The sequence below is a fragment of the Neodiprion pinetum genome, chromosome 2, assembly GCF_021155775.2.
Source record: "Neodiprion pinetum isolate iyNeoPine1 chromosome 2, iyNeoPine1.2, whole genome shotgun sequence".
In the NCBI taxonomy this organism is placed as follows: Eukaryota; Metazoa; Arthropoda; class Insecta; order Hymenoptera; family Diprionidae; genus Neodiprion; species Neodiprion pinetum.
Window position 1 is genome coordinate 41163866 of NC_060233.1, and position 27384 is coordinate 41191249.

A 27384-nucleotide genomic window follows, 5' to 3' on the forward strand; every position below is an offset into this window, starting at 1 on the left:
ACGGCGGTGACGCCTTGTGCGGGTCTATTTATAACCCGCGCATGCGCACTCGCCGGGAAATAAGCATCCGCCATTCATACGAGTCGATTCCGTTGTTTCTGTGTGTTGAGCCTGGTTCGACGACGGGACATGGTGACGGTAATATTTGTGGTCCCTGAGAAAAACATGAGCCGATTCAACTAGCGACGTTTAAATAAGGTGACGCGAAAAATGCGTTGATAGAACATCGTAAACTGTTGTACTGAACCGCTGCTTAATCCGTAGGCATTGTTAGCTCGAGTTTAGTAATAATATTGCTGCAGTTTTACCCACGTAAGTTTTCGTTGGAAGCCTAGTCGCGAGTCGCGAGTCGGTTGCGAGTCGTTGATAGTAGCGTATACGAAAGAATAACAAAACTATTTTTGTCGCTAAAATCGGCGTTGCCAAATCGAGAGACTCGAAATTGCCCCGATAGAGAAACCGTTATTTTCTGTCAACATATAACTCAGCATTCTCACATCTCCGCATTTCACATTATCTAATAATTTACAGGCGAGAGAAAACGAGCTGAAAACCTGCTGCCAAGTGTTGTGTGAGAAAATTGATACGACGAAAAATGCTCGTCAAATAATATAAATCTGGATTGATACGGCTGAAAACAGCGAACCACTATAGTGAGAGAGAGAGCAACAGACTATGGGGGCATTTTTAGATAAACCGCAAACAGACAAGTACAATGAGCATGGGGCTGGGAACGGTTTGCGATATGGAGTCGCCAGCATGCAGGGCTGGCGGGTTGAGATGGAGGATGCTCACCGAGCCATAACCGGTCTTGAGGGTGGCTTGTCGGACTGGAGTTACTTCGCCGTGTTCGATGGCCACGCAGGTGCTCTTGTGTCTGCGCACAGCGCGGAGCATTTGTTAGAGTCAATAATGCAAACGGAGGAGTTTAAGGCGGAGGATGTAATAAAGGGTATTCACTCAGGCTTTTTGAGATTAGACGACCGAATGCGAGACTTGCCGGAGATGATTACAGATAAGTCTGGCTCGACGGCTGTTTGTGCTTTCATTTCTCCCAGGCAAATTTATATCGCAAACTGCGGAGATTCAAGGGCTGTACTGTGCCGATCTGGTAATCCAGTGTTCTCAACCAGAGACCACAAGCCTGTTTTACCTGCTGAGAAGGAGAGAATCCAAAAAGCTGGAGGGAGCGTCATGATCCAGCGAGTTAACGGGTCGCTCGCTGTTTCTAGAGCCTTAGGAGATTACGAGTACAAAAATGTCGAGGGTCGTGGCCCATGCGAACAGCTAGTCTCACCCGAACCCGAAATATTTGTCAGGGAAAGAGACGACGTCAATGACGAATTCCTGGTTTTGGCATGCGACGGGATTTGGGACGTTATGACCAACGAGGATCTCTGTGATTTCATTCGTTCTAGGCTACTCTTGACTGACGATTTGGAAGCAGTCACCAACCAAGTCATAGATACCTGCCTATATAAGGTAAGTCTTATCATTCCTTCAGTCATCATTCTTGTCTTGATAAAATGTACAACTTTATCATCAAAGTAAAAATAGATAATGGATATCGTAGTGCAAAACTCGAGCTTTGCACCTTTGGAACAAACGTAGCTTGCTTTCGATAGTCTTAAAGCTGTCGTTTTTTTCAATCCCTTAATTCTGTGTAGTTTTTAAACAAATTAAATTTATCGTGTAAATTCAAGTATTCTTGTATTGTTCAAAGCACCGTGAAGATAATAATATCACATTAATCATTGGGTACACATTTGCCAACCAGGAACAAATATTGTTTCTAATATATCTCAGATTAAAATAGAAACAGCATCAGCTTGTACTATAATGTAGCAACAAGTAGAAATCTCTTACAGAATAATGAAATATTCTTAAATTTAACTAAGCGTTCATTACCTGCTGCTTATAAAAATTATAACATCATTCGTCATTGATTATTTACTATATTGAAAACAGAGTGGAAGAAGTAATCACTTGCCTGGGCTATAAATACTTATGAGTTGGTTAATTACGCGAGCCTGGGTACTTTAATCATGATAATAAACACTGGGAACTTTGAAGGAAGATAAAATATAGCTTGATAAACTTGACCTGAAATTTATATTTTTCCAATTCTTTACTTAGAATATACTCAAACGTTGAAGAAGCAGGAAATATACTTTTTGTACATTTTTAAGCTTATCAGCACTGCTTTGCTAAAAATTAAATAAATCGTGACGAAATTGTAGGAAGATTGCATGCCTACTATTGCATTTCAAAGATACAATTTTAATGATTATGCTTGTACAGGTAGAAAAATTCCCCTTAGATGAAATCTACCAAAATTTTAATTGTGGCGTGCAACTGGTTTTCCATGAAAATAATTCATGTCTACATTAAAAAATTTGCTCGCGCTTTTACGTCCTTTAATATATAATCACAAAAACACATATCTAGCTTCCAAATTTATTAGTTATTACGAAATATTGTGTTCGTTAGTCAAGCAAGTATCAAGCTAATTGTGAAAAGTATATCGAGTGAACTTGTACCGTTGAATCGTTGTCTGAAGGTTTATTTATATTTGCCATATATTTGTGAATTCATGATAAGAATGCTGCCAGCTCATATACGTAAACTCACCAATTTAAGACATTTCTGCTTGAAAAAAGCTGTAAATGCTGACCCATGAAATTATCCAACTAGATTACAATTTAGTAAAATACTTTTTTTTCTGTCTTTTCAGGGTAGCCGAGACAACATGAGCATAGTTTTGGTAACGTTACCTGGTGCCCCGAAGCCAAGCGCAGAGGCACAGAAGAAAGAAGCTGAATTGGAAATGGCCATTGAAAGGAGGATCAAAGGTTCATTCTCTTTTTCATACTCTCACTCTTTTCTCTCGTTTCTATGCTGCACTAACAGACGTATTTCAAGACGTCGTAAGCGTACTTGACATTCTTCTCTGGTTTGAATAAATTTTACAACCGTAATCAAGTAACCAATCTACAAACCACAGTATAAAAGAGATAATTGCAATCGTTTTTAGGGATTATCTATTGATTATTGATCTATTACTTGTGTTGACCGTGTTATTCTGGGTTCATTTAGAGAAACCTGCAAGTAATTCGATCTCAAAGAGTTCAAATTTCGTTAATTGATCCATAAATCACTAACTCTTATAACTAACTAAACATAAATAGGTGCATAAAATTATGACAAACTAGTCCTACCTTAACATTACGTCACCCAGAGACGCAATTTCTCAACTGGAATCTCAACGTAATAAGTGAGCAATAAACCAAAGTATCAAGCGATAACATTTTGTCACTATCGCTTTGATGAATCGAGAAATTTTTCTGCAAGTCATCAGACGGTTTTAATACTTGAGTATTATATTTTGTTCCATTATATCTAAAATACTATTTTTTTTTCTCTCTTTTATATCATATTTAGAGAAGTAGATGAATAACAAAAATTGGTATCTACTTGCTAATCCTTCTTACTTTAGTATAAAAAATTGAAACACCAAAATAGTATATAAGCAATATTATAAAATAATGCAGCGTTCAATCCAATACGTAGCTTATTGAAGGAGCTCCTCTATAAAAATGAATTGGAGCGAAACTGAGCAGATAAGACCATCTTAGGGTATCACAAGCTGATTTTAAACCATGCCTTTGATTCGACAATCTAAAAAATGAAAAAATGGTCAAAACCACTTTCAAAAGAAATTATTAAACTTGCGCAAGAAAAGAAAACGAAGGAGAGGGGCGACTAAAAGAGAAAAAAATTGGGAGAGAGAAATATAGCTGATAAATAAATTCAATCTTATAACTGAAGCGTGTGATATAATAATATTCGTTAACATCTAAGCAACTATGGAAAGCTTCTAAAGCTTTCATATTCAAAATTCGACCAAATTTAATCTCACACACGTATGATTTGATATTATACATGTAATGTATAGACATAACTACTAACTTGCAACGTTGAATTAATGAGGACATATTTGAGTTTTTACGTAAAAATGTAAGGAGTCTTAGATTATACGAAAAATCAGCCGAAACAATATGTATACTATCAATGTTCGTGGTATCTGTTTCATAGGTAACAAGAAGCAATTCTTAATAGATCTTCCTTAGATTAAGAGTAACAAAACATTCTATATATTTATCCCATTATTCGTTTCATAGAGCTCAAAATATTTCATCGTCACAGTCACAGCAATTATTTTTGATTCCTATTTGAATAGAATAACCGAACATAATTGCAAACAGTCTGGGTAAAAACTCGACCTTGAACATTACTATCTATTTAAAGAAAAGTAAGATTCTTATGGTGTCAATTGCATAAATATATTTACCATACTTTCGAGATATTATCTCATCGAAGAATGTTCTAACGAAAACATATTTGTTACGTGGAACCCACAAGCCTTATAATGCAAAGTAAAAGATTTCTCTGTACCAGTTGTTTATAGACGATCATGAAACTATCTGTTTCATTTATGAAAAATGTATTCAACGCTTTGGATAGCTAAAATACTTTTAAGTGCAACTTACATTAATATGTAGTAATATTTTTAATAGGAACATTTTAGTATTGAAACGTTTAATATATTTAATTAAAATTCAGAGTTTAAAGACATATTACGAATTTCTGGATAAGCAAATTTGTACTCTGGGCCATTATTAAAGGAAATATTTTACTATCAGCTGAAATTATATAAAATACGGTGAACTAAGGAACCAAGCAACATTTATAAACAAAGGTTTTATTGATATTTATCGTTAACAATTGTATTTGTAGAAAATATCTATGCTTACGTGTTTAAATTACTAGTGGAAAGGAGATATCAAAATTATACACAGTATTACATTTCATTATTCTCTATTCAAGTATGGAATATAATTCCTTTTAAATATAATATTAATTAGGCGAATTTAAAGTCATTCCTTTTTAATTTCATTGTTAACAAATGTTCGAGAATCTACTAGCCGGACCAGTCTTACATTACAATAACTTGCTATTCCTACAACATTGAATTTACTATAGCATCTATTGCACTTTCATAAATTCCACATATTTTAGTCGTTCGTACGTTGCGCGGAATGTGATTATATACCTTAGTAGTCACAGCAAGTTTATTTGATGTTTGGAAAAATGGCTATTCATTAGACTTTACCTTGACATAGATTTTCTCTTACTCTTTACAGTGTGATAGGATTACTGAGCTAGAGTAATTTTAGAATGATCTGGTTTTTCCATTTCAATTTTTCATTTATTGTGTTATAATAGATCTTCAAAGACGCGTATACAACTAGCTGATATTCAGCTAAACTTCGTCAAAGAGACAACCGATGTATTATCAGAGCAAACATGTAGAGACAAATAGATCGTAAATGCGATTAGCCTATGAATGCATCAGTGTAAACAGTAGCAAGCCAGTTTTGTTATGGTATATAATGGAAAAGATAAAATCGTAAGATTCTTGATTTCACAATCGGTAGTTGGAACGAACTAGGAAAACATTAGCTCAGAATAAAGAAAAATAGTCAAATCCCGTCCTTTGATTCTGTCAGGAACTATTCTATTCCCTGTAACGTAATTTCATGGATGTCAAGTTTTTCTAGAAATGGACGTCAAGCATTATTTGAATAATGCCATTCCTGAAGTATTATATCTCATAGAGATAACGACAAAATAGATACATAGATATATAGATGAATATTATATATAGGAGTCGTTATTCATGTTATATAGTCAATTTGATTATTACCAAAGATATATGTTACCACCATAGATATGATTGGTATTTTCTTAGAGTTTCTTAAGCTTCTTCTTAAGCTTAAGTTTCTTAAACAACCAAAATTCAAATCTATCCAATGGATGAAATTGAAAGTTTATATCAATAATTAAAAATCGCTGCTTCTACACACCAATATAATGTCAATTGTAACTGAGTTTTTAAATTGTTAAAATTATATACATATATATATGAGTGAGAAATCATCGGCAGTTGATGAAAAGGTCAATGTATTACTGGAACAATTATCTCATAAAATGTAACTTATACAGTTGTGATATGTAACTATTGTTAAGAATATTGAAATTGTAAGTGGATTTTTAGCTGTGTTAGCGTTAGTTCCGTAAGATAGGAGTGACGAAATTTTTTAAGGAGCTTACCTGAGACGAATATTACGATAACATTGGATATGAATTTTCTGGAGTAGTTCAAATTGAATTTGTTGACCTGTATTCCAAAAAATTATTTTAACGGAATCAATATTATCATACCTATTTCTACTTTTCCTAAGAATTAGTAGAGGTGCAAATCAATTCAAATATCTGTATGTTAGGTTTTGCAACTTGTCGTAATTTACTGAAAAAAAAATTATTGAATAATATTGTTTAATTATCACCTTTGGACTTGGTTAATATAACATACCCAAGTAATTTCCAAACTGCAATAGTAATTAATTCATAGAAAACAAAAATAAATTGATAAATATTTTCTTATACGAAAACATGCATGTTTACGAGATGAAACAGGTACGTGCAAACTCAGTTTCAAAATACTCGATTCTGTTTCATTTTCTTGACATTAAATTTTAGTTCATTTTTCATGTATAACGGCAATGCATTTCTTATGGAAAAAATTGCGATTGCCGTTACTTGTAAAGGAACGCTCTTGTATCCGAAATTTCGTGATAAGTAAATCAAGTATCTGAAACAATTCCAAAGGTGAAGATATTTTTTCTTTTTACATTTCACTCAAAGTAAGATCGATGTATCTACTTATGACCGGAGTATCTGTGTTGATTACTGTTCCCATAAGAAATGTACCGTAACAGTTATTTATTCCAGTCCTAAGTAGCTGCATGTTTAGATATTTTCACTTGACTATTTAGGTAATTAAAAAAAAAATTTGTCACCTGAAAATTTATCAGAAAACAATTACTCACCAACTTCACCGATTATTACTTCTCTACGTTATGTAACACCTAATTCTTATTTACAATGTAGAAATTGATAAACTCCCAAAGCCTTATATCAACAAGTTTCAAAGTGTCTCTCAAATGTCGCAATTCAATGTGTAACCCGGTTAAATTCTTAACACCAATTTTCATATGATTATTCAAATTGAAATTTAAAAATTGACCAACTTTTGTCAAACATTACATGACAAAAAGCAACGATAGTTTACATCGCCATTCAATACAGCAGTAAATGCACAACGAGTATGTGTTTGTGATAGCGACTGTTTTATAATTTCTCTAAATTCTATTTCAAATAAGCAGGTACCAGAACATTTTGAATTAATCATTGTCATTCTGTTGACAGAAATAGTAACGCAGCAGGAGGGCCAGGATGGAATCGATTTCCCACAGCTGCTCCAACATCTTATAGACCAGGAAATGCCCAATCTTCCACCCGGAGGTGGTCTTCCTGCCAAGTAAGTTGATTTCTTAATACACCTTGAATCGCATTGACGGCTGAATGCAAGAATAAACTGAGCCCTTTCACGCTCACGGACAAACTCTATACAGACTTATACTAAGTGTCGCCATTGAATCACAATGTCACAATGACACACCTTCACATTGACTGGAAACTTTTACACGAATTCATTTGTCGAGGAATTTTCCTTCTTCCTTTACACTTAAATTTATCTATACCAACAATTGAAGCAAGTTTAACTGACGATCGCTTCGAGCACAACTTTTCATGTTTTATGGCAACCAAAAACTTTTTTATTTTTTTGTTCTTTTTGCAGTACAGGAAATTTTTTGACTTCCCAAAATGCAAACTTTATTACCTTTAACTATACTACCTTTATTTGTACAGTATTTGTTAACGTTACCTTGGCTGTAGAAATTTCGTGACAAACTCTTGTATTGTTAAGGAAACGTGCAGAATGACTCGAACGTTGCCTGCTCCTACAGAGGCACGTCGACTAACTATTAAGTCAGCCTACCATACACGTGTAGACGAGCAAAGTTGTTGAATGCTTATATAATAAAATTGTGTTAGGTTGGTTGTTAACGCAGCACCCAACACAAAGAAAGAACATAGTCTATTAGCAATTTGGCCGGATACCAAAGTACATAATTAGATTACTCTGGCAACAGGATGATCGAGGTACCCTCGACCTTGGGTATAACTGTATCATGATACAAGTTTACTTAAAATAGGTATTTTTAACACGCTGCAGAGCGATAACGACTAACTATTTACTTTTCGTTGTAACAGCAGGCTGCCGTAGTGACGTCCTTGGTCATATTTTTGCTTTTTGTATTGATAATTTTTTCTTCCTGAAATTTATATCATTACCAATTATATGCCATTGCAATGTTCAATCATTGATTAATAGTAATTCCATTTTGTTTCTCTTCTTCTCCACAGGCGACCATTCATCGAACAGGTGTTCCGGGAAGTTTGCCCCAGCAGGGCGAACAGTGTAAGTCTTGGATACGATTTGCCTTCATATTAACTAACCCACGACTCTTATTCCGTGACCCACACACATATACACACACCAAACGTACAATTATTACCCATTTCACACATCAATATTCATTCTTTATATTCATTCAAGTACAATAAAACATAAAACAGTGGAATTTGTTCTTCGCTGAATTCATATACGCATGCATAAATAAATACCATTTGTCAACCAAAAAAAAAAGTATGAAAAATCTGCCGTTACATCACAGATAATAGTGATTCATATGTGACCCAATTTCGATCAGGTGAGGCGTTGAATGGTAGGAAAATTCCCTGTGGGATGCGATGTTGTGCTAAACTTTACTAAGATGAAAATGAACATAAACAATTAAAAATAATTAAATTATTTGAAAAAAAAGAAGAAAAAAAAACAATATGATAATACTCAGGGAATGTCACTACTTTTTGAAAGATATAATATATTTGATACCCTTAGTGTGAAATAGTTAGGCTAAATAACTGTTGCAGCATTATAACGTATGAGTATCAGCGGCAGATTTTATCATTAATTAAAAAAAGAACAGTTATAGAAAGAAAGAAAAAACATAGAGTGCGAGAACTTTAGGAATTATTCTACAATTAAATGGAGTAATTTTCAAAGTGAAATTAAACACTGTGTCCATTCATTCATTCGTTCATGTCATTTCATTTCATTTCGTCGTATACCTATACTATATAAAGGCAAATTCAGAATCAATAATAAATTGTACATAAATTACATCATATTTGTTCTTAACATAGACCGGATTGAGCATTTTTACAACCTTTAAATACGAGTAAATTTATCGATATTGAGCTCTATTATTTTCTAACGGCTATTGATTCTGGTAATGTTGTGTGGCATTTAAAGCAAACAAAAAAAAAATAGACAACAGTGGCTCTTTTCCTATCGAATATGGCAAACGACAAGTAATGCATGGATCAATACTATATTTCTTTTTATTTTCATCTGTTTATTTTTCTGTTATTGTTAAGCTCACCTTGACTAATGTCTTAACCTTGTCTCAGTCAGTTGCAACGAAAATGTATTTTTCTTATACCACGTATTCGTGCGCATATATATTTTCAGATACTTGGAAAACTTTAGATAACTGTTTAGTTACTGATTTTTAAAACTGCGTTAAAAGTATCTCTCCATAGTCTGAGGAATGATTATTCTTAACAAATTCGGACAGAATACATTTTCTTGTAACTATGCTACTGCGATTTCTGAAAAACTAAATAAGCGAGGAAAAAATTTGATACTGAAACAAAATTAGAATTATCATTAAGCGACAATTGGTAATAAAGGTTTTACTGCAAATTGGCATGTCGCAGCAGATAAGTTGTTAGAACTTTACAACAGACTCTGCTAAAGGCAAATCATGAACGATATTGATATTCCTAATTTTTACCTAATACTGGTACCCATTATTGGATTTTATACAATTTCCTCCCATATATCTAAAGGAATAAACAAGAAATGAAGATATATTCAAATTATTATGCAGGGTTTTGCCAAATATTGTATTGTGTCTATGAGTCATACTTTCTTATAATTTTTATTAGCGTGAGTTATGCCTTCCTTGAGATTTTCCACACGAGTCAATGACTCGAGATTGCTTGATCTCTTGATTGTACGAATGAATTCTGATGATTAGCCCTGAAATCCCAATCTCACGATAAATGTGCCAACAATTTCAGATTTTTTAAACATCACTTTGTTTTATAGTATTGCTATTCAAGTAGAAAAGAACGTCGTTAATATGTGGCATATTATTTTAAAAGTTTCACATGACTATATATTTGTTGACTTATCCGCAGTGAATAAGAGACTATTTGGTCTAGAAATGATGTTGGCAAAGATGGGAAATATTTAAAAAGTCTAGATTTCTATTTGATAAGTTGTTAACACAATAGAATATTTTTATGGCACCCTCTGCTGTGTTGAAATGCGTAATATTACAATATAATAATTATATATTTTTGTAGTTTTAGAGGACTCGTGCTCAGAATATTAAATCATGACTGGTCAATTTTCTCAGCTATAAAAACAAGCAATCAAAAAAAAAAAGAAGTTATGAAAAAAAAAATAAGAATAAAATGTTACGTAAAAAATGTCTTACTTTAGGCAATCTTATGATTTGTGAGGGTTCATTTTAAAATGAGCTTGTACTTACTTATTTACTTACTTACTGGACAAATTGGCCCAAAGCTTTAAAAAAAAAAAAAAAGAAAAGAAAAACAAGAGCAGTCCTGTATATAATATTTAGAATCGGTGTCTATGGATATCTGTACTGATGTTATGTTTATGCAATATTGGAAATCTGTCAATAATATTATAGCAGCAAAGAAGGCCTTGATTATGATTCCATGTATACGATTTTAGGAACTCTTATCTGCTCACGTATTAAAAATGATCTCATATTATGTTCGGTATCATATATTTGTATCTGGATTCGTAGTCAAAACTGAAAACTCCCCATTCATACTATTCCATTGTAAAAGTTGGCCAAATTTTTTCTAGAATCACCTTAATCGTATTTCTGATGCATGCATTTAACGTCATATTCAATCAAGATTTATTCCAAGTTGATCAAGAAACGAATAACATAGGTTTAAACTTGTTTCTCCTCATTAAATACCGATTTCAATATCGCGTTACTTTTAAAACCGAAATCACTGCGAAATTAAAACAATCTGGTTACAGCGGCAGTGTAAAATGTTTACAAATATTGTAATTATTATTTGAATAATCACATTTCGCTGTTATAACGCAAGTTGAAGATCAACATTTGTCGCAATATGACTTTTTGTGACAGATATTTTAAAACTAGTTATTGACCAATTACTTTGTAATACACGTTGCGACTCGAATTTCCTACCCTTCACGATTTGATCTTTAACAAAAATGGAAATCAAGGCCTTCGCCGAATTTTATCAATGTAGCACACACATACCAAAGTATATTATTGCCCCTCCTCGCCCCAGTAGTGAAAATAATAATAAGAGAAGTAGCAAAGCTTAGCATTTCACTGTCTTTTGGAAATAAGAATTGAAGAAAAAAAAAAAAAAAAAACCAAACAAGTTTGGTTCCAATTATAAAATTGTAATTGACGATGCTTCTTCAGTCATTTGGAAATTATACGAGTATGAAGAAAGACAAGATCGACAGGATGATTAGTAGTTACTCCAGATAATTTTTATTGCATTCTTATTTTCAGTTGACAGAAAATTATATTATATCAGGTCAGAGCAAGAGTAGGAAACTTCGTAAACTATAATTGTTATTTCAGTATTTTGAAATCATTGCAAACTCTTTCTTATTACCTGCTACTATCCTAAATCTATTCTCTGGAAAGAATACGTACAAATTACAGACAAATAGTAGAACTCTTTTTAAGCGAACTCGTATCATCAAAGATATACGAATGTAAAAAGTATAGAAGCACGGTTCATTCCGTTATTCGAACGGAACGTTTATTTTTTACGATAACTGACTCTTGCTCTTGAGTGATGCGCATGTAGTTAGCTTGCTTTGTGCATAGTCCTATTCTGTATAAACTTGCTTCTGGCCTGGCGTTGAAAAGGATGTAATGTCGGAACTCGATTGTTATTGTCAATTTTCCTTGAGTATTATATATCAATTATGAAAATTTATATTTGTAACAGCATTGTAACTTGTAAATACTTGTGATTGTAAAGTATTTTGTTAAGGAATGCGGAGAGACTTGTACCTTTCAGAATAGGACTAGTATATAGCTAGAAATAAACTCATATATTATGTGTATAATCAAAAACCAAACTATTTTCTCAATAACTACGTTATACCGATAAAACTTTGCTGTTGCGTAATTTGTATATTTCTTTTTAGAGTTGCCTCTTAAGACATTATACATTTTGGCAATGAATCCCGTTTTTAAGGAATGCTAAAAATAACAGCTTTACCAAAACGCGGACGTTGCTATGCATTCTTATTGTTTGATGCAGGCACTGCCTAAATCAATAAGAGTGTTCAAATAAATTGGAATTGGTATTAAAATACTGCGTTATGTTTCACACATTCGTGACTTTCAGTACAAAGGCATTGTCCAAAACTTTCACCATGAATTTTCAACCGACAGAAATCATATTGCATACATCTTTGTAAATATTAATAATGTTATTTGCAACTACCTGCATGATGCAATTGCGGCCTTAGTTCTTAAAAATATATGACTATTCAATCACCAGCATTCACTTACAGTTAATAATAGCATCAAAGATATTATACAGTATGATTAACAGAAGCTTGACAGAAAATCGTGATATAATCCTTACAAGTTCTATGATGATGATTTCACCATATCCCAACTAAACTCGAGATGATAACATAACTAACTCTTCTCTCCTTATTTTCTTAACTATCCATAATTAACTGCAATACATTAAATATGCGAGAAGAAATAAACTGGCGAAAAGAGATTCGTTATGCCCATTAAGGATCAATAGATCGTACAAGTGAACCAGGAAGGCAACTATATTACTTGAAATTCACTATATCGTTAAAAGTAAGAACACGTGATCGTATCGGCAATTGAAAGTGTCGTTTAACCATGTATTTATAGGCATCTTAATATTAATTTTCAATACCTCTTTTCATCGCTTGTACGATATCTCAAATCATATTAAATCCATTTGATGCTGCATTATTTATTATGTGCGCTATGTTGAAGATGATATCGTTTATCTCTTATCAGAAAAACTTCAACTAAGGAATGGTGGATCTTATTGATTTTGTTCTGGAGTAAGCTTCCAGTTTAAAGCAAACAGACATGCTTAAAGACTAATTTTAATAAAATTAGGAAATGTAAATTTTTCTCTGCAGGATCAACATGGAACAAATGCGATGAGTAATGCAACAAGTGGGTACAGGTGTCATTTGTAGAATGAATTCCATATTAAAATTTGTGAATTATATGTTGTCAAGAATTATTGTCAATTTCCAAACAAAAAAAAAAACAAAAAAAAAATGGAATAATGCTTTATTACTTGCCATAATATTATAGATTGTGAATATCACGTAGGCACATTATAGAGATTTTTACAACCTGCTAAAGGTATCAAATGTCCACGAATAGAAAATTTTTCTTGCATTTGAATATTCCTATTTCAAATTCGTGATTGATATAATTATCGTTATAATTCATTTTTTCCCTTTATCCTTTAGATTGAATTGAGCTTGTCCGCCATTCCTTTCCTTCCCGATGAGAAGAATCCTGCTTTAAACGAACTTACTAACACTTATTAATTTTTTGATTTATTCTAATTTTCGTTCTTCCTTTTGTTTTGTTGCGTGTATCACCGCACTAGCAATAAATCTTTGTCAGCTGATGAAAAACGATGATTTTCGTGCAAATTCAACAAAAATGTTCTACTTTTCTTACATTTTTCGTATTATATACTCATGTTGGAAAATGATTTTCCCTGAAATTGTAATTTATGCTGATGGCTCGCATCTTTGTTATATTTTTTTTTGTCATGAAATTCGTGTAAAAATTTTTAATTCTAAATTTCTGAATAAAATCGTTGATTTGAATTTTGAAATTTTTCAAAAATTGAAACAAAAAGAAGGTAACGGCAATTGCAGGATAAATTTTCTTTAGAACAAAATGTACTTTCACAGTTATTCAAGACTTAATCTTTAACATTATTAAATTATTTACTTAATTTCTGTACATAAGGTTACGGCATGCCAGCTCCACTTTCAATTTTTATTTTGAACATTTATCATTATACAATTTTTGTAAATGAACACTATGAAAATTTTTGGGCTTTTCAAAAATCACCCAGCTACAAAGTAAATACTATTGAATGTTAGACCCCACATTTTTTTCTCCATACCGGCATAATATGAATTATTGTTTGGAAACTTATCAAAAGTGGAGTTCACATCGTCTGGCTATAATGTACTTGTATATGAGTTGAAATTTCAGCACTGTCATTAGTGCTTGGTTTTTTTTTCCCCCTCATAATTACAACTTCTTTCGTTAAAACGAGCATAATATTTCATACTAATATTTATTCGTGTAAATGAATATAATTTTTGTATGTTAATTAGTGTAATTTGAAACGTTACTTACAGAATACTATATATATACATACATATATATATATATGTATATATATCCATGTTGTTGTATATAATATACATAATTAAAATCATATTTCGTGGAATCTACTTTATCTTTTACGCTATATGAGTAGAAATCTTTAACATCTTGGAGGTGGTGAAATTTATATCTCTGTAGAGTTTTTTTTTTTTTTTTTTTTTTTTTTTAAGTGAAAACGCTCAAGTTTTGAAGACTGCAAAGGAATTAATTTTATTGATACTAATTTCCTGTCACATATTACAGAAGTATTCAACAATGAAAAAGAAAACCAATTCTGGTTATTATTAAATGGAAGCAAGTGTACCTAATGAGCAGATGATTAAGGATAGGTAAAGTTAATACAGAGTCGTAGTCAGAGTTTTGTAAATAAACATGTGATTTTCATTTATATTCATTAATTCAATTCGATCGAGAATTGATTATTGATTGTCAAAATGTGACGCAGATACAATAATTACAGCATATTTCGCACTTTGAAATAATCACTACTTTTCATTTGGTGCAGTAGATAAAGTTAACGTCAAGTAAATTACAGTTAATGTCTTGGCTGCGGGATGGTAACCATTCGAATAATTTGACGATGCGTAGTATTTGCAACAAATTCACTTTGCATTTATTGTAATATAGAACTAAGATATATTAATGTTATTTTTAATTTTTGCATTAATCATAGTCATCGATGACAAATAAATCTCATGGAACTACTCAGCGTGTTTTATTGAATTTTGTTTAGCCTGGCTCTAAATATTTATGCAATAACTAATCTGGCAATCGTATTATGCTATTGTAAACAAGTTATTTCATTGCAAAAATAATAAGCTATGAATGATCATCGCGTATAACAAATTATAATGCTTTTCATAGTATCATTGGGAAATAAAGCTTCAGAAAAAGAAGCTACTAGTTTGTAGCTGTATATTCAAAGCCTGGCTTATTTTCATTGTAAATACAAGCCCCTAGATAAAATTGCATCATTGATAAACATATTCTTTTCTCAAAATTTCTCTACTTGCTTTAGGATCTCTGAAGTCAACTTCACATTTTGAACGAATTGCGTCAAACGTTTGTCATGCCATTAATATGTCGAGCCAAATTTGGTAGATAGAATTTGGTAATTTTGAAAGTCAACTTTTATAGATAGAAGAAGATGAGTCAAGGAAAGTTCGAATTATTCGTTGCATATACAACTCGATGCGTCTGCATTCTAAACAAAGCTGAACGTAGAAAACTGATACAAGGCCGGCCTAAGAATTGAGCAGTATTCCGCAGTTACAAGGTAATTTAAAACAATATTTGCTTAAGAATGAAGAAATTGGTTTTGCTTGTGGGCATGGATTCCCATCCGTTGAAGAATTATAATAATCAGAAAAACTAAATACATGCTCTTGCTCCATTTTTATGCCACCATGTATTACGACTAATCGTTAGGCTCGTTGAAATAAAATTTTAAAACAGATTGTTCAATGTTTATTACTGTGTAGAACATGTCTGTTCAGAATTAAAATATATACTTTTGTTAATATTATTGTACTTTTGACGATCGAGGAATTATGTATTCATAGACTGAAGCATTTAAAACAGACTTGATATACGCATACGAAAAATGAAGACAATCTTCAAAATCCAAAAAACTGACACGTATTCTATTCTTCTATGAATATATACTTTGATAATCATCTGGCTGTGATAACGCTGACTTATGAAAAGTTTAAGCTGAATCTAAGTACCTACTGATCTATCTACAACAGCGCTCAGACTCGTAGATGTAAATAACTGAGTTTTCTAATAATGGTGTAGAAAACTGTAATATATTAATTTTAAATCGTGAGCAGTAGAGAACTGTAAATAAATTAATGAATATGTGCGTGAGATGATTTCAGCCTAACAACTTTTAAACCTGTATGTACTAAGTTTTAACATAATTAAAGCATCTATATATCTGCTTCGCGGGACTAAAGATAATTGAAATTTGTTCAGTTTGTAAATATTTTAGGAGGAATTGAATATTTCGAAAAAGTGCCTCAACAATTGGGAAATTTTAAAAACTAAACCATTATAAACTAAAAATGCATATTAATTATTAGATTTTCAATCGAAACGTTTTTAAACACAACAATTAAAATACTTGTATAATGATGTGTTTACAGGAGTCAAGGACTAGTTAGTGCATACAATATGTATACCATTTTATACGTGTTGTATGGAATAATCTGGCGAATGAGAGAACAGCAGATTTGAGACATCGTCAACTACAACTATGATGGGTTTGCCGCATTAAGTCACAATTGTATAGAACAATAATTAATCATTAAATCACACGTTAGTCAATACCAAACAATATACCTTGCATTACATTACACTTGTACAACTGACAAAAAAAACCTACGTTTTTAAGAGTTTACTGTATAAAGCGGTTTAATATGATACTAGCCAAGGGTGAGATATATAAATTAACTTACACACATGCTAGCATATTTATATGATTAAGCCATTACCTCACAATACCTACTTCCATCACAGCGTAACTCATATTGCAGAAAATTTTGGATCGTATCTCTTTACGAAGATCCACTATTATAGATATATCTTACTTTTAAATTCAGGTAGTAGGAAAATAATGAATTTAATTTTCATTTAATTTTCATTTAATATTCATTTAAGAGTAAAGCAGCTTTTATTATTTCGTACTGTAATTTCTCTCAGTTTTCATCATATGAATTTCGCGTAACTGCCACAATACAAGTCTGGGCCAGATAATTATAGTTTTCTTCAAGCTGTACTTAATTTAAATTATATATACACATATATCGCAATAATTTCGAATATCCTCATCCGTGTTGAATAAATAAAACAATCTTGTTAGAAAATCAATTGAATTATGTGAAGTAAACTATTGAATCGAAATGAAGTACTTAGAACAGTAGTATGCATTCACAGGTAAACTGCATCCCATCGAAGATTTAATGAATCAGAACATTTTTTTTTTTACTAATTTTTCTTCTAAAAAGATTTATTGTAACATTGATACTCGGCAGTCTTTAGTTTCAGAATATTCTTACTTGTTTCCAATTCTTATAGCTATGATGCGTAATTCGGTAATCTAAACTATGACAATTTCATTATTCTGTTGATTTATTCACGAAAAAAAAAAAAAAAAAACGATAAGAAAAATTGCTGTATACAAGTTGCTGTTACAGTACAAAAATACAATATTCCGAATTCAAGGGTTGGTAACGTTTTTTACTACTTTTATACGTATTTTCAACCAGGTACATTTTTTCTGTATTTTTCATTGATGTAACAAAACAAGAAACTTTTCACACATGCAAACTAACCATTCAGTCGATTATTACAGAATTATAAAGCGTATAATCGAGTTTATTATTCATTAATTATTGATGATCTTACCTTTGGCTACAGGTTTAGGTATTACGTTGTAAAAATAACTATTGTACAAATCAATGTACTCTGACTACTATAGCATAATTGAAAATTATTTACATTTGTCTATCGATGAAATTTGGAAAAAATTTCTGTAATGTCATAATGATCTTCAGGATGATCATATAAAACTGAAAATTATTATAAGTTGAATATCGTTTCGTAGTGAATTATTTCATAAGATTCTTCCACAATTGCAGAATTTGCAATGTTCAGAATTCATACACCTAAGTACATTGATTTAAAATTTTCAACCTGAAATATTTCATAGTGATTAGAAATAGGCGTACAATCTATTGCTAGTGGATTTGAAGGCATTGCGCACGACATAAAATTTACTAAAGAACGATAAGGAACGTTCTTATTCAGTGAGATGAGAAAAAAGAAGCTATACTAAACTAACAACGCTAATTTAGCTCTATTTAGCAAATTCAGCTAACATCATAACAATATTGTAGTATATTACCAGAAAGCTGAACTAAAGATTCATGGATATTATCAAATAAATTATCAAACGTTTATTCATATAAGTCTGACTTATACTTTACCCATCACTCAATTTGACCGGATTTCCAGTACTTTGGATTCCACTGCAAAACAAAATGGCAGGCTATGCAATTCGTTCATTTCCATTGACACATACACGTGCAGGTCAAATTTCAGCCCTAACAAGCGAATATTGTAAAGAATCACAAGTCATACTTTATAAAGAGAGCTGAATGAAAACTGTTTTACTTTTCTGTTTTTTTTTTTTTTTTTTTGTTGTATAATTATCTATTTCTTTATTTTTGAAAGTTTGCAAAGTTTTATCTTTTATAATAATTTACAATCAAATAATACCTAGTAATTATACAAACCTATTACAAGTAGGTAAGATCGCGGTATTGTACTAAAATTTACAATAAATGTTGTGGATTATATTTAATTAAATTTTTTGAAAAACTTACAATGTCGAAAAAAATAAAATAAAACAACGTACGTGAGTTCGCAGAGAGTTTGACAGTAGCAAACTTACATATCATCAGTTGTTAACTGAAGGAGATATGGCTGAACACACTTCGATTGTACGTTTAGGATATTTGCTTAATTGCAAGTAGCACCATTGCTACGGATATTTAAACATAGCTTCACACGGTGAGCTACTACTAATGATGCCAACGAGATAGCTCATTAGCCAAAGGCAACTGGAGGGAAATTTTTTTTTTTTTTTTTCTTTTTTTTTGTGTACCGAGACAAAATATATTTAATTAATACATTTTAAAAAATTCATTAATGATCATAGCTGCAGCGTGTGAGCGATGTTTGTTTCTTAATTTAAAATTAAAAAAATGTTTTACAAATCTAAAAGACACATGTCACAGAAGAGAATAATATTGTGCCTAATGTTCCACGTGTATAACAAGAGCTGATGTGCTCGGTTATTTAGCAAACATCACAATTTCGTGAGAGAAATATCCTCAAAAAACACCGAGGCATTTTCTCTCAAAGCAGGAAAAACCTCTTTGGGTTTATTTCCTGCAACTCACTTGTGGTGAGTCCTATTTTTTTCCTTTTATAATCTATTTATTGGCAGTCCACCCTCGCCATAGCGAGGCTATGCTAGCTGCTGCACTTGTCACAAGTCCACCGGCCACACTTTGGTTCACCTGCATGCTTGCCGATGATTGCTGGCCCATCATTCCCCCTGGAATTGGCACCATCATCTCCGGGCAAATAACATGTGGTACCTTGGCATACAGATAGGCAAAGTTTAAAATTTACTTTGGACTTCTAGTGAAGCTCAAAGCATGGTACAAATTCATCACTCAGAACAAAGCAATACTCACAGCCTCCCATTCCCAATTGGGAGTGTCTTCCTCGTCATCTGAAGCGGAGTCATCGCTAGCTTCTAAATCCGGAATCAGTTGACTTTGCATCAGCGCAGCAGTTGGTAAATCCGTTTCGATTGGACCAGTTCTAATCAGAGATGCACAAGACATAGTTAATCGAATTTACGTGATCTTGAATATAAACAAGAATACTTTGAATATTACTCCGAAGTGTGAAAATGAAATGGTAGCAATCACTATAAGAATTTTTCGTTGATAAAGAATGTGATTCACCTACGAATCATCAATAGTGCTTAATACTTACCTTCCAAGATTGCTGATGTCAGTATTGAGCAAGTGCATAATGTTCTGCAATGTGTGGGTGGGATGTAAATACGAAAGATTTGTATTTTGTGTAAAACACAAGTGCAGTACATTGCTATTGAGCCTGGCCACTTTTCTGGCAAACTTTTGGTCCGTCATTTCATTGCTGCAAAAATCACTGGAACACAATACAAACAAAAAAAATTGGTAAAAAAAAAAAAAAAAAATTGGAAATGAAAATATGCTATCTATCATAATGTAGTTAATAGAAAATTTCGCCAATCTCAAAAATTGTGAAACAAACCTATAGGGCAGTTTATATGGTAATTTTACATCCAGGTAAAATCCAAGAACATTAACGAGTTGTGTTGTATAAGTCAGAGCTGCGCTAATATTGTAGCCCGGATTGTGCATAGCGTTTTCTTTGTTTCCTCCTGGTACACCATCTTTGTTGGCCGCCACTATAAATTATGAATTTTTTTAATTACCTTTTTCTCGAAAGTCTTAATGCAAATTTTGCTGTCTCAAATTCGGAGAATCGCACAGATTATACAAGACTGTTACTTGTGTTAAAAGATTGAGGATGTACTCTAAGCGAAAAATTGAAAGTATTGTGAATGTCATAAAATTTTTGGAATCACCCTACAGTTTTTTACAAGCTCAAAGAGAACAATTTTGTTCAATATAATGTAGAGTACGTACCCCAAACCGAATAAGCAGAATAATCTCCGGTTCCTGGTAAAGTTGGGGCTACAATGCAATGTTGCATTTCCAGGCTATTCTCAGTGTCATTAACCCACCTGCCCCTAACGTAAGATGTCCTAGAAGCATCTGCAAGTGCGCAACTTACCAAGTCTCCACAGACACTCTCATCTTCGCTGCTGTATAAACTTTGAAGATGAAATAATGACAGTAGTTTTTATATTTCTCACAATTTTTACCTGACAATGAGTGATTAAATATAATGTGAAAGACTATAATATCATTGTGTAAACAGTAATCATACCTTCGGCTGGGCTTTATCTGCGATATGGGAAAAATATAATCAATCAATTGTTGGGTAGCCATCCTAACAACTTTTTTGTGCAACTGCTTCTTTCTTTCAACAGCTTCCCTTTCCTTCTCTTGCTTCGCCTTTATTCCTATTACGTATCGTTGCAATTTATCTACTCGGTCCTCATGCCTCGGCAATCTTAATGCCAATTGCGCATTAACATCTTTAAGGATGTTTAATCTTTGATTACCTAAAAAATAAATAAAAATATACATGCTATTTCTTCCGACACTATTAAAACTCAATACCGCCATGATGTACGGCAAATACAGTATTTAAAATTTATCACTTCGCAAGATGTCGACTAACAATCTTTTCAGCTCGTATTCTATGAAAAATAAAAGGTCGAAATGATTTGATACCTAAATATTTCAACATGTTATTACTGTTTGATGAAGCGATTGCTTGAAAAGAATTTTTATTAGGAGAATTTGATAATATCAGGGTTTTTTGGTGGCTAGACACCATGAGTCTGCAACATACTTCACCTAAATCTTGCCTATGCAATACCTGTGTTTATATTTTGCTTCGTCTCATTCACCAAAGACTGGACTAGCCTGATTCGATCTTTACAGGTCTTGATATCACATATCTAAAAGCAGAACAATAAGTTATAAGAAACTGTTTTTTCATGGGAATGTATATTACGATATTGATAATGAGTTACTTAATTTATATTACCAGTTTGTCCTTGTATTTAATTTTTTCCAGGGTTTTCATGCATTTTTCTTCAAGCTGGGACTTTGCGGCTTTCAACCGTAGCAACCGTAACTGTTTATCCGCAAACCTGAGGAACATGAATTAGATTATGAATAACGTCGGTAATACATACACATGACCGTTCTCTGAATTACTAGTCAATATTGGACAGCAAAATTATCCAGAATTTCAGCGATATACCCAGCAATTACTACAAGTCAACATCTTTGCAACAAGAGTGATAAAAGCGTCTGAATCGTTTGATTCAAGTGTAGTTAAAAGCAATAAAAGAAAACCGAGTAAAGCAATTAATTCTGCAAACTAACATTGACTGCAACGTAATCATATCAGTGCGTTTTGACCCTAATGCGCATATTTTCTGGAGACGATTTATGGCATGCATATTATGCATGAAGATTACAGGATCGGAGAAGAAAGAGTATATTTAAAATAAATAGTGCAATAGGAAAAATCTGATGTTGTTCTGAAATGATATCATGTAAAATATGTAGCTCAGGCAGGTGATTCATCACACGTTGATCAGAGCCAAGCAGAGAGAAATTTAACATAAAGAAGATATTTTGTTGAGATCATATAGGTAGGTTTTTGGATAAGTTAACAAATGATTATTGTAAATCTATCACATCGGATAAACAAAAGTGAATGATGGATATTTGGATAAATTGGTGGTGATAACAATAAAAATACTGTGTAAAAATAAAGGGAAAAACAAAATATGATACAATAACAATACGTATGGCGGGGTGCATCTTTGCACGAGCCGACTGTACCGTTCAGAGTAAACAGAAGTTGAATGTACGAAATCCCCATTGTGAATACAGTGTCTACAGTAGAAAATTTTACGGGTATTGTAGCACAGCGGACACTTTAGTAAATTGACGCTCAGACGGCTGACAACGACTCCCAATTCGGATGAAAGCTGAAAATCTGCGGGCGCTGCACAAGATCCGTCAGAGCTGCTTGTCGCCATAACCGAAAACAATGAGCCTCGTTTCACTGTTGCCACTCATCAGCTGATCCGATGTTTATCACAATTTAATTCTGTCACTCTTCGTAGGTTTTTTTACGAAACTGCCGTTTATCAACACATCTATTTATTTGGAATAGAAAATTTACTTTTCTACAGGTGAAATACACCTCGACGAATAAATGTCAGTCAAGATCAACTTGAATTTCGTCTCGCACACGCCATTACTGCATCGTGAGAGCAGCTGATTTCTTAATATTACTTACGACGCGCCTGGTCGCTAGTGTCCGTGGCTCGATGACACACATAACCTAGAAATCAACACATAAAGCTATACACCTTGTTTTCGTACTTACTATGTGTTCTCGTCGTTTCAGATGACGTGAAATGATATTTTTACTCGCTAGTTTTTAAATATCACCGCTACTCTAACAAGTACAAGGTATAACCGAATTGTATGACTATAGCAAATCGCTATATCGTTAACATTTTCTATAGCAATTAAAACATTTCGTTAGCAGGTTATAATCACGACCTAACGATCAAAAATTTTTCTATTCTATATTTTTTTCCAATGCTAGCCTGAACCAGCTAAATATTAAATAAGACCTCGACTCATTTTTTTCTTCATGTCTACTTACACTTCAATGTAAATTTTTGCAGCACTTCGTTCCATGTTCTGTGCTTGATGGGTATTGAAAATACTCTGTATTGACACATATGACAAAACGGCCTTGTTTTAGGTACGTCGACCCACGAGTCATCATGACATCGATCATCAAACTTCATGCCATTTCCGGAGCGATGGACGAATCCCCTCCGTGTTATATACTCCAAGTCGACGAGCTGAGAATACTCCTTGATTGTGGATGGGATGAAAATTTCGATCAGGATTTCATCAAGGAGCTCAAGAGGTGAAACTTCTCTCCTGATTGTAATTAAATTGCAAAATATAGTTGTCACACAGAGGTGGCTTTTGTTTCGGTATCAGAAACCTGACCTACCCTCTCATATAGGTTTTAAAATGCTAAACATTTTGCAATTGCAAAGTTATGTTTTTGCGACACTTACTACCGTTGTACTGTCCAAAAAATATTTATTTTAGGACCATTCTCGTTTATCAATAGTTGGAATATTAAGTACAATTTGTTTTAATTTATCCATTCGTTACCTATGGTTATTATTTTTTTAGACACGTTCACCAAATCGATGCAGTATTACTGTCATACCCAGATCCATTGCACTTGGGTGCTCTACCGTACTTAGTGGGAAAATGTGGCCTTACTTGTCCAATATATGCTACAATTCCAGTCTACAAAATGGGCCAGATGTTCATGTACGATATGTACCAGGTGAGCATTCAACAAAACTATTGAATGTATTCAAACAATAACCTTGGTATGTTGAAAAATAACATTCACTTAATTTCCTTACAGTCTCGTAATAACATGGAGGATTTCGACTTGTTTACGCTAGATGATGTTGACGCTGCATTCGATAAGATAGTTCAGCTAAAGTATAATCAGAGCATCTCAATGAAAGGTAAAGGCTATGGAGTGACATTGACGCCTTTGCCAGCAGGCCACATGATTGGTGGAACTATTTGGAAGATTGTTAAGGTTGGGGAAGAAGACATCATTTATGCGGTTGACTTCAATCACAAAAAGGAGAGGCACTTGAACGGATGCGAATTGGAAAGGCTGCAACGTCCCTCCCTGCTAATTACTGATGCTTTTAATGCTATGTACCAGCAAGCCAGGCGGAGAACTAGAGACGAAAAGCTTATGAGTGAGTAGCTTCGGCACTGAGAATTTCAGTCTCAAGACAACACACTGCTTGATAAAAACTTAACATTGATTTCGTCACCAGCAAATATTCTACAAACTCTTCGAGGTGGCGGCAACGTTCTGGTAGGGGTAGATACAGCTGGCAGAGTACTGGAGCTGGCGCACATGTTGGATCAACTTTGGCGAAATAAGGAATCTGGTTTGCTTGCCTACTCGCTAGCACTTCTCAACAATGTTAGTTATAACGTTGTCGAGTTTGCCAAATCACAAATCGAGTGGATGAGCGATAAATTGATGCGGAGTTTTGAAGGGGCCAGGAACAATCCGTTCCAATTCAAGCATTTACAGTTATGTCACAGTATGGCCGAACTCAATCAAGTACCAAGTCCTAAGGTGTGCAATAAAATTTTTTGCCATTATTAGGTATAAAGTTGGAAGCATATTTATATCTAAAATAGACTAATTCACTCATACATTAGGTTGTTTTGGCAAGCACACCTGACATGGAATGTGGTTTCTCACGAGAACTCTTTTTGCAATGGTGCAGCAATCCGCAAAACAGCATTATACTTACCAGCAGAACCTCTCCCGGTACGTTAGCGAGAGATTTGGTGGAACACGGTGGAAACAGAAACATCACGTTGGAAATAAAAAGGCGTGTCAAATTGGAAGGTGCTGAGTTAGAAGAGTATCAGAAAAAGCAAAAGTTAAAGCAAGAACAAATAAAACAAGAAGCAATGTGAGTGTGATTCAGGCTGAAAATTATTTTCAAAATAACTATGTGAAAGAAATTGCCATAGTTACTTGGAAAAAAGTAGCATTAATAATGATACAATGTTTAACACGTTTTTTCATCAGGGAAACAGCAGATGTGAGTTCAGAATCTGAGGACGAAATAGAAGTTGGTGGTGCAAAAGGAAAGCACGACTTGTTGGTGAAACAGGAAATCAAGCCAGGCTTTTTCAAGCAGAGTAAGAAGCAGCATCCAATGTTTCCATTCATAGAAGAGAAAATCAAAGTGGACGAGTATGGGGAAATTATCAGGTGTGTAGAAAATTTTTGCAACAAACTACATTACATAAATTTTAATCGGGACAGTATAATCGTTTGATCTCTTATCGACAATGTTTTAGACCAGAAGACTACAAAATAGCTGAAGCGACGCCTGAAATGGAAGACAATAAAGAGAACGTTGAAATAAAACAAGAAGATGCCACTCCACAGCCAGAAATTGCAGCAGACATACCAACCAAATGTATTCAAATGACACGCACAGTTACAGTCAATGCTTCTGTGACGTACATAGATTTCGAGGGTCGCTCTGACGGTGAATCTTTGCAAAAAATTCTTGCACAGCTCAGACCCAGACGTGTTGTCTTGGTCAGGGGCTCCCAACAAGATACCGAAGTTCTTGCTCAACAGGCTCAGAACGCTGGAGCAAGAGTGTTCATCCCTGGCAGAGGAGAAACCCTAGACGCCACGACTGAAACACATATTTACCAAGTGCGCAATTTCTTTCCTTTAACATTTTTGCATGAATTGAACGTTGTCATTTACATCCTTTTGATTGTCAACTACTTTTGGGCTTGTAGGTTCGTTTAACAGACGCATTGGTCAGTGGATTGAATTTCTCCAAGGGTAGAGGAGACACAGAGGTTGCTTGGATAGACGCACTGATGACCGTTCGCGATCAAATACGTCGCGATGCTGTTGCTGATACAGATTCTTCAGAAATCGTTGATCAAGCGGACCAAATACTTACCCTTGAACCTCTACCGCTCAACGAGGTATTAAATTTATTATTTCATTAATCAAGTTTGAAAAGAGCGTCTTTTGTTTTATATTTGCAGTATCCGTTAAGAATTTTTATTTCTTTTGGTGGAAAAGCAACTCGGTACTTTTGCGTTTTCTTCTGTTATAGGTTCCAGGACATCAAACGACTTTTATAAATGAGCTGAAATTATCTGATTTCAAGCAGGTATTAAATCGTAGTAACATTCCGTCAGAATTCAGTGGTGGTGTTCTGTGGTGCTGTAATAACACGATTGCAGTTAGAAGGGTAAGTACAGTTCTTGGAACTGATTTCTATATATGTACTTTGATTTTAGTAAAAAAAAAAATCTTTCATTAGCAGAAGAAGAGCTGTATAAAATATTATTTATTACGATACTATACTATGGCAATCGTTACAGACAGTTTTCTGTTTACAGCATGAGGCAGGTAAAGTGATCCTCGAGGGATGCATTTCCGAAGAATATTACAAAGTGCGAGAGCTACTGTACGAACAATATGCAATTGTTTGATTAAAGAGTTTATTTGATTTCTAATAAAAATAACGAACTGAAAATTACCGTAAAAAAATATGTTCGCCCATTTTACTTTCATGTTCTGATAAGAGTACATTCAATGGACAGTATTCTGGAACTCCAATTTAACATTGATAATCACAAGCTGAAACATCAGTTCAAGATTTGTTATCAGCACGCATACATCAAAATCTAATCCGAGTCCCTGCACTTCGACTGAAGAATATACTTTATTATTATGACTTGAGTTTAAGGATACACATTACTTCCGAAATTATCTGCCGAAATATACAATTTGTCTAATTTGAGGAGTTTGCTAAAAAGGAGGACAAGTCAATACACAATGAAGA

The 27384-nt window shown here is 33.4% G+C and overlaps 3 protein-coding genes and 1 long non-coding RNA gene across 8 annotated transcripts; 2 read left to right on the plus strand and 2 right to left on the minus strand.

The window, feature by feature from the left end:
• The first annotated feature begins 104 nt into the window (after positions 1-104).
• LOC124213024 (protein phosphatase 1B) lies at positions 105-17798 on the plus strand. 4 transcript variants are annotated; one of them, XR_006881800.2, is made up of 7 exons: positions 106-312; positions 532-1482; positions 2735-2852; positions 7333-7444; positions 8395-8449; positions 15765-15903; positions 16775-17798. XR_006881800.2 is itself a non-coding variant. In XM_046613794.2 (6 exons), exons 2-6 carry the CDS (start codon positions 676-678, stop codon positions 13763-13765), a joined length of 1173 nt encoding a protein of 390 aa, XP_046469750.1. In that variant the 5' UTR covers positions 105-312; positions 532-675; the 3' UTR covers positions 13766-15332. The 4 variants fall into 4 exon arrangements, 3 of the variants coding, with proteins under 3 accessions (XP_046469750.1, XP_046469751.1, XP_046469752.1); XM_046613794.2 differs by lacking the exons at positions 15765-15903; positions 16775-17798 and adding an exon at positions 13685-15332 and having other exon boundaries at positions 105-312; XM_046613795.2 differs by lacking the exons at positions 15765-15903; positions 16775-17798 and adding an exon at positions 13343-13678.
• Positions 6358-8163, minus strand: LOC124213025 (uncharacterized). Its single transcript, XR_006881801.2, has 2 exons — positions 7853-8163; positions 6358-7437 (listed from the first exon to the last, which is right to left on the minus strand). It is a non-coding gene; the product is annotated as an uncharacterized lncRNA (long non-coding RNA).
• A 1348-nt stretch (positions 17799-19146) lies between the features above and the next one.
• Positions 19147-22968, minus strand: Atg14 (autophagy related protein 14). The gene is made up of 9 exons (XM_046613791.2): positions 22745-22968; positions 21936-22041; positions 21765-21846; positions 21207-21444; positions 20903-21090; positions 20505-20661; positions 20202-20378; positions 19895-20024; positions 19147-19795 (listed from the first exon to the last, which is right to left on the minus strand). Exons 1-9 carry the CDS (start codon positions 22942-22944, stop codon positions 19628-19630), a joined length of 1446 nt encoding a protein of 481 aa, XP_046469747.1. The 5' UTR covers positions 22945-22968; the 3' UTR covers positions 19147-19627.
• Positions 22969-23061: 93 nt separating this feature from the next.
• CPSF2 (cleavage and polyadenylation specificity factor subunit 2) lies at positions 23062-27075 on the plus strand. 2 transcript variants are annotated; one of them, XM_046613788.2, is made up of 11 exons: positions 23062-23175; positions 23685-23855; positions 24134-24293; positions 24378-24729; positions 24811-25121; positions 25208-25467; positions 25587-25772; positions 25862-26231; positions 26321-26515; positions 26650-26787; positions 26939-27075. In XM_046613788.2, the coding sequence occupies exons 2-11, from the start codon at positions 23707-23709 to the stop codon at positions 27029-27031; spliced, it is 2214 nt and encodes a 737-aa protein (XP_046469744.1). In that variant the 5' UTR covers positions 23062-23175; positions 23685-23706; the 3' UTR covers positions 27032-27075. The 2 variants fall into 2 exon arrangements, with proteins under 2 accessions (XP_046469744.1, XP_046469743.1); XM_046613787.2 differs by lacking the exon at positions 23062-23175 and adding an exon at positions 23216-23383.
• Positions 27076-27384: the final 309 nt, after the last annotated feature.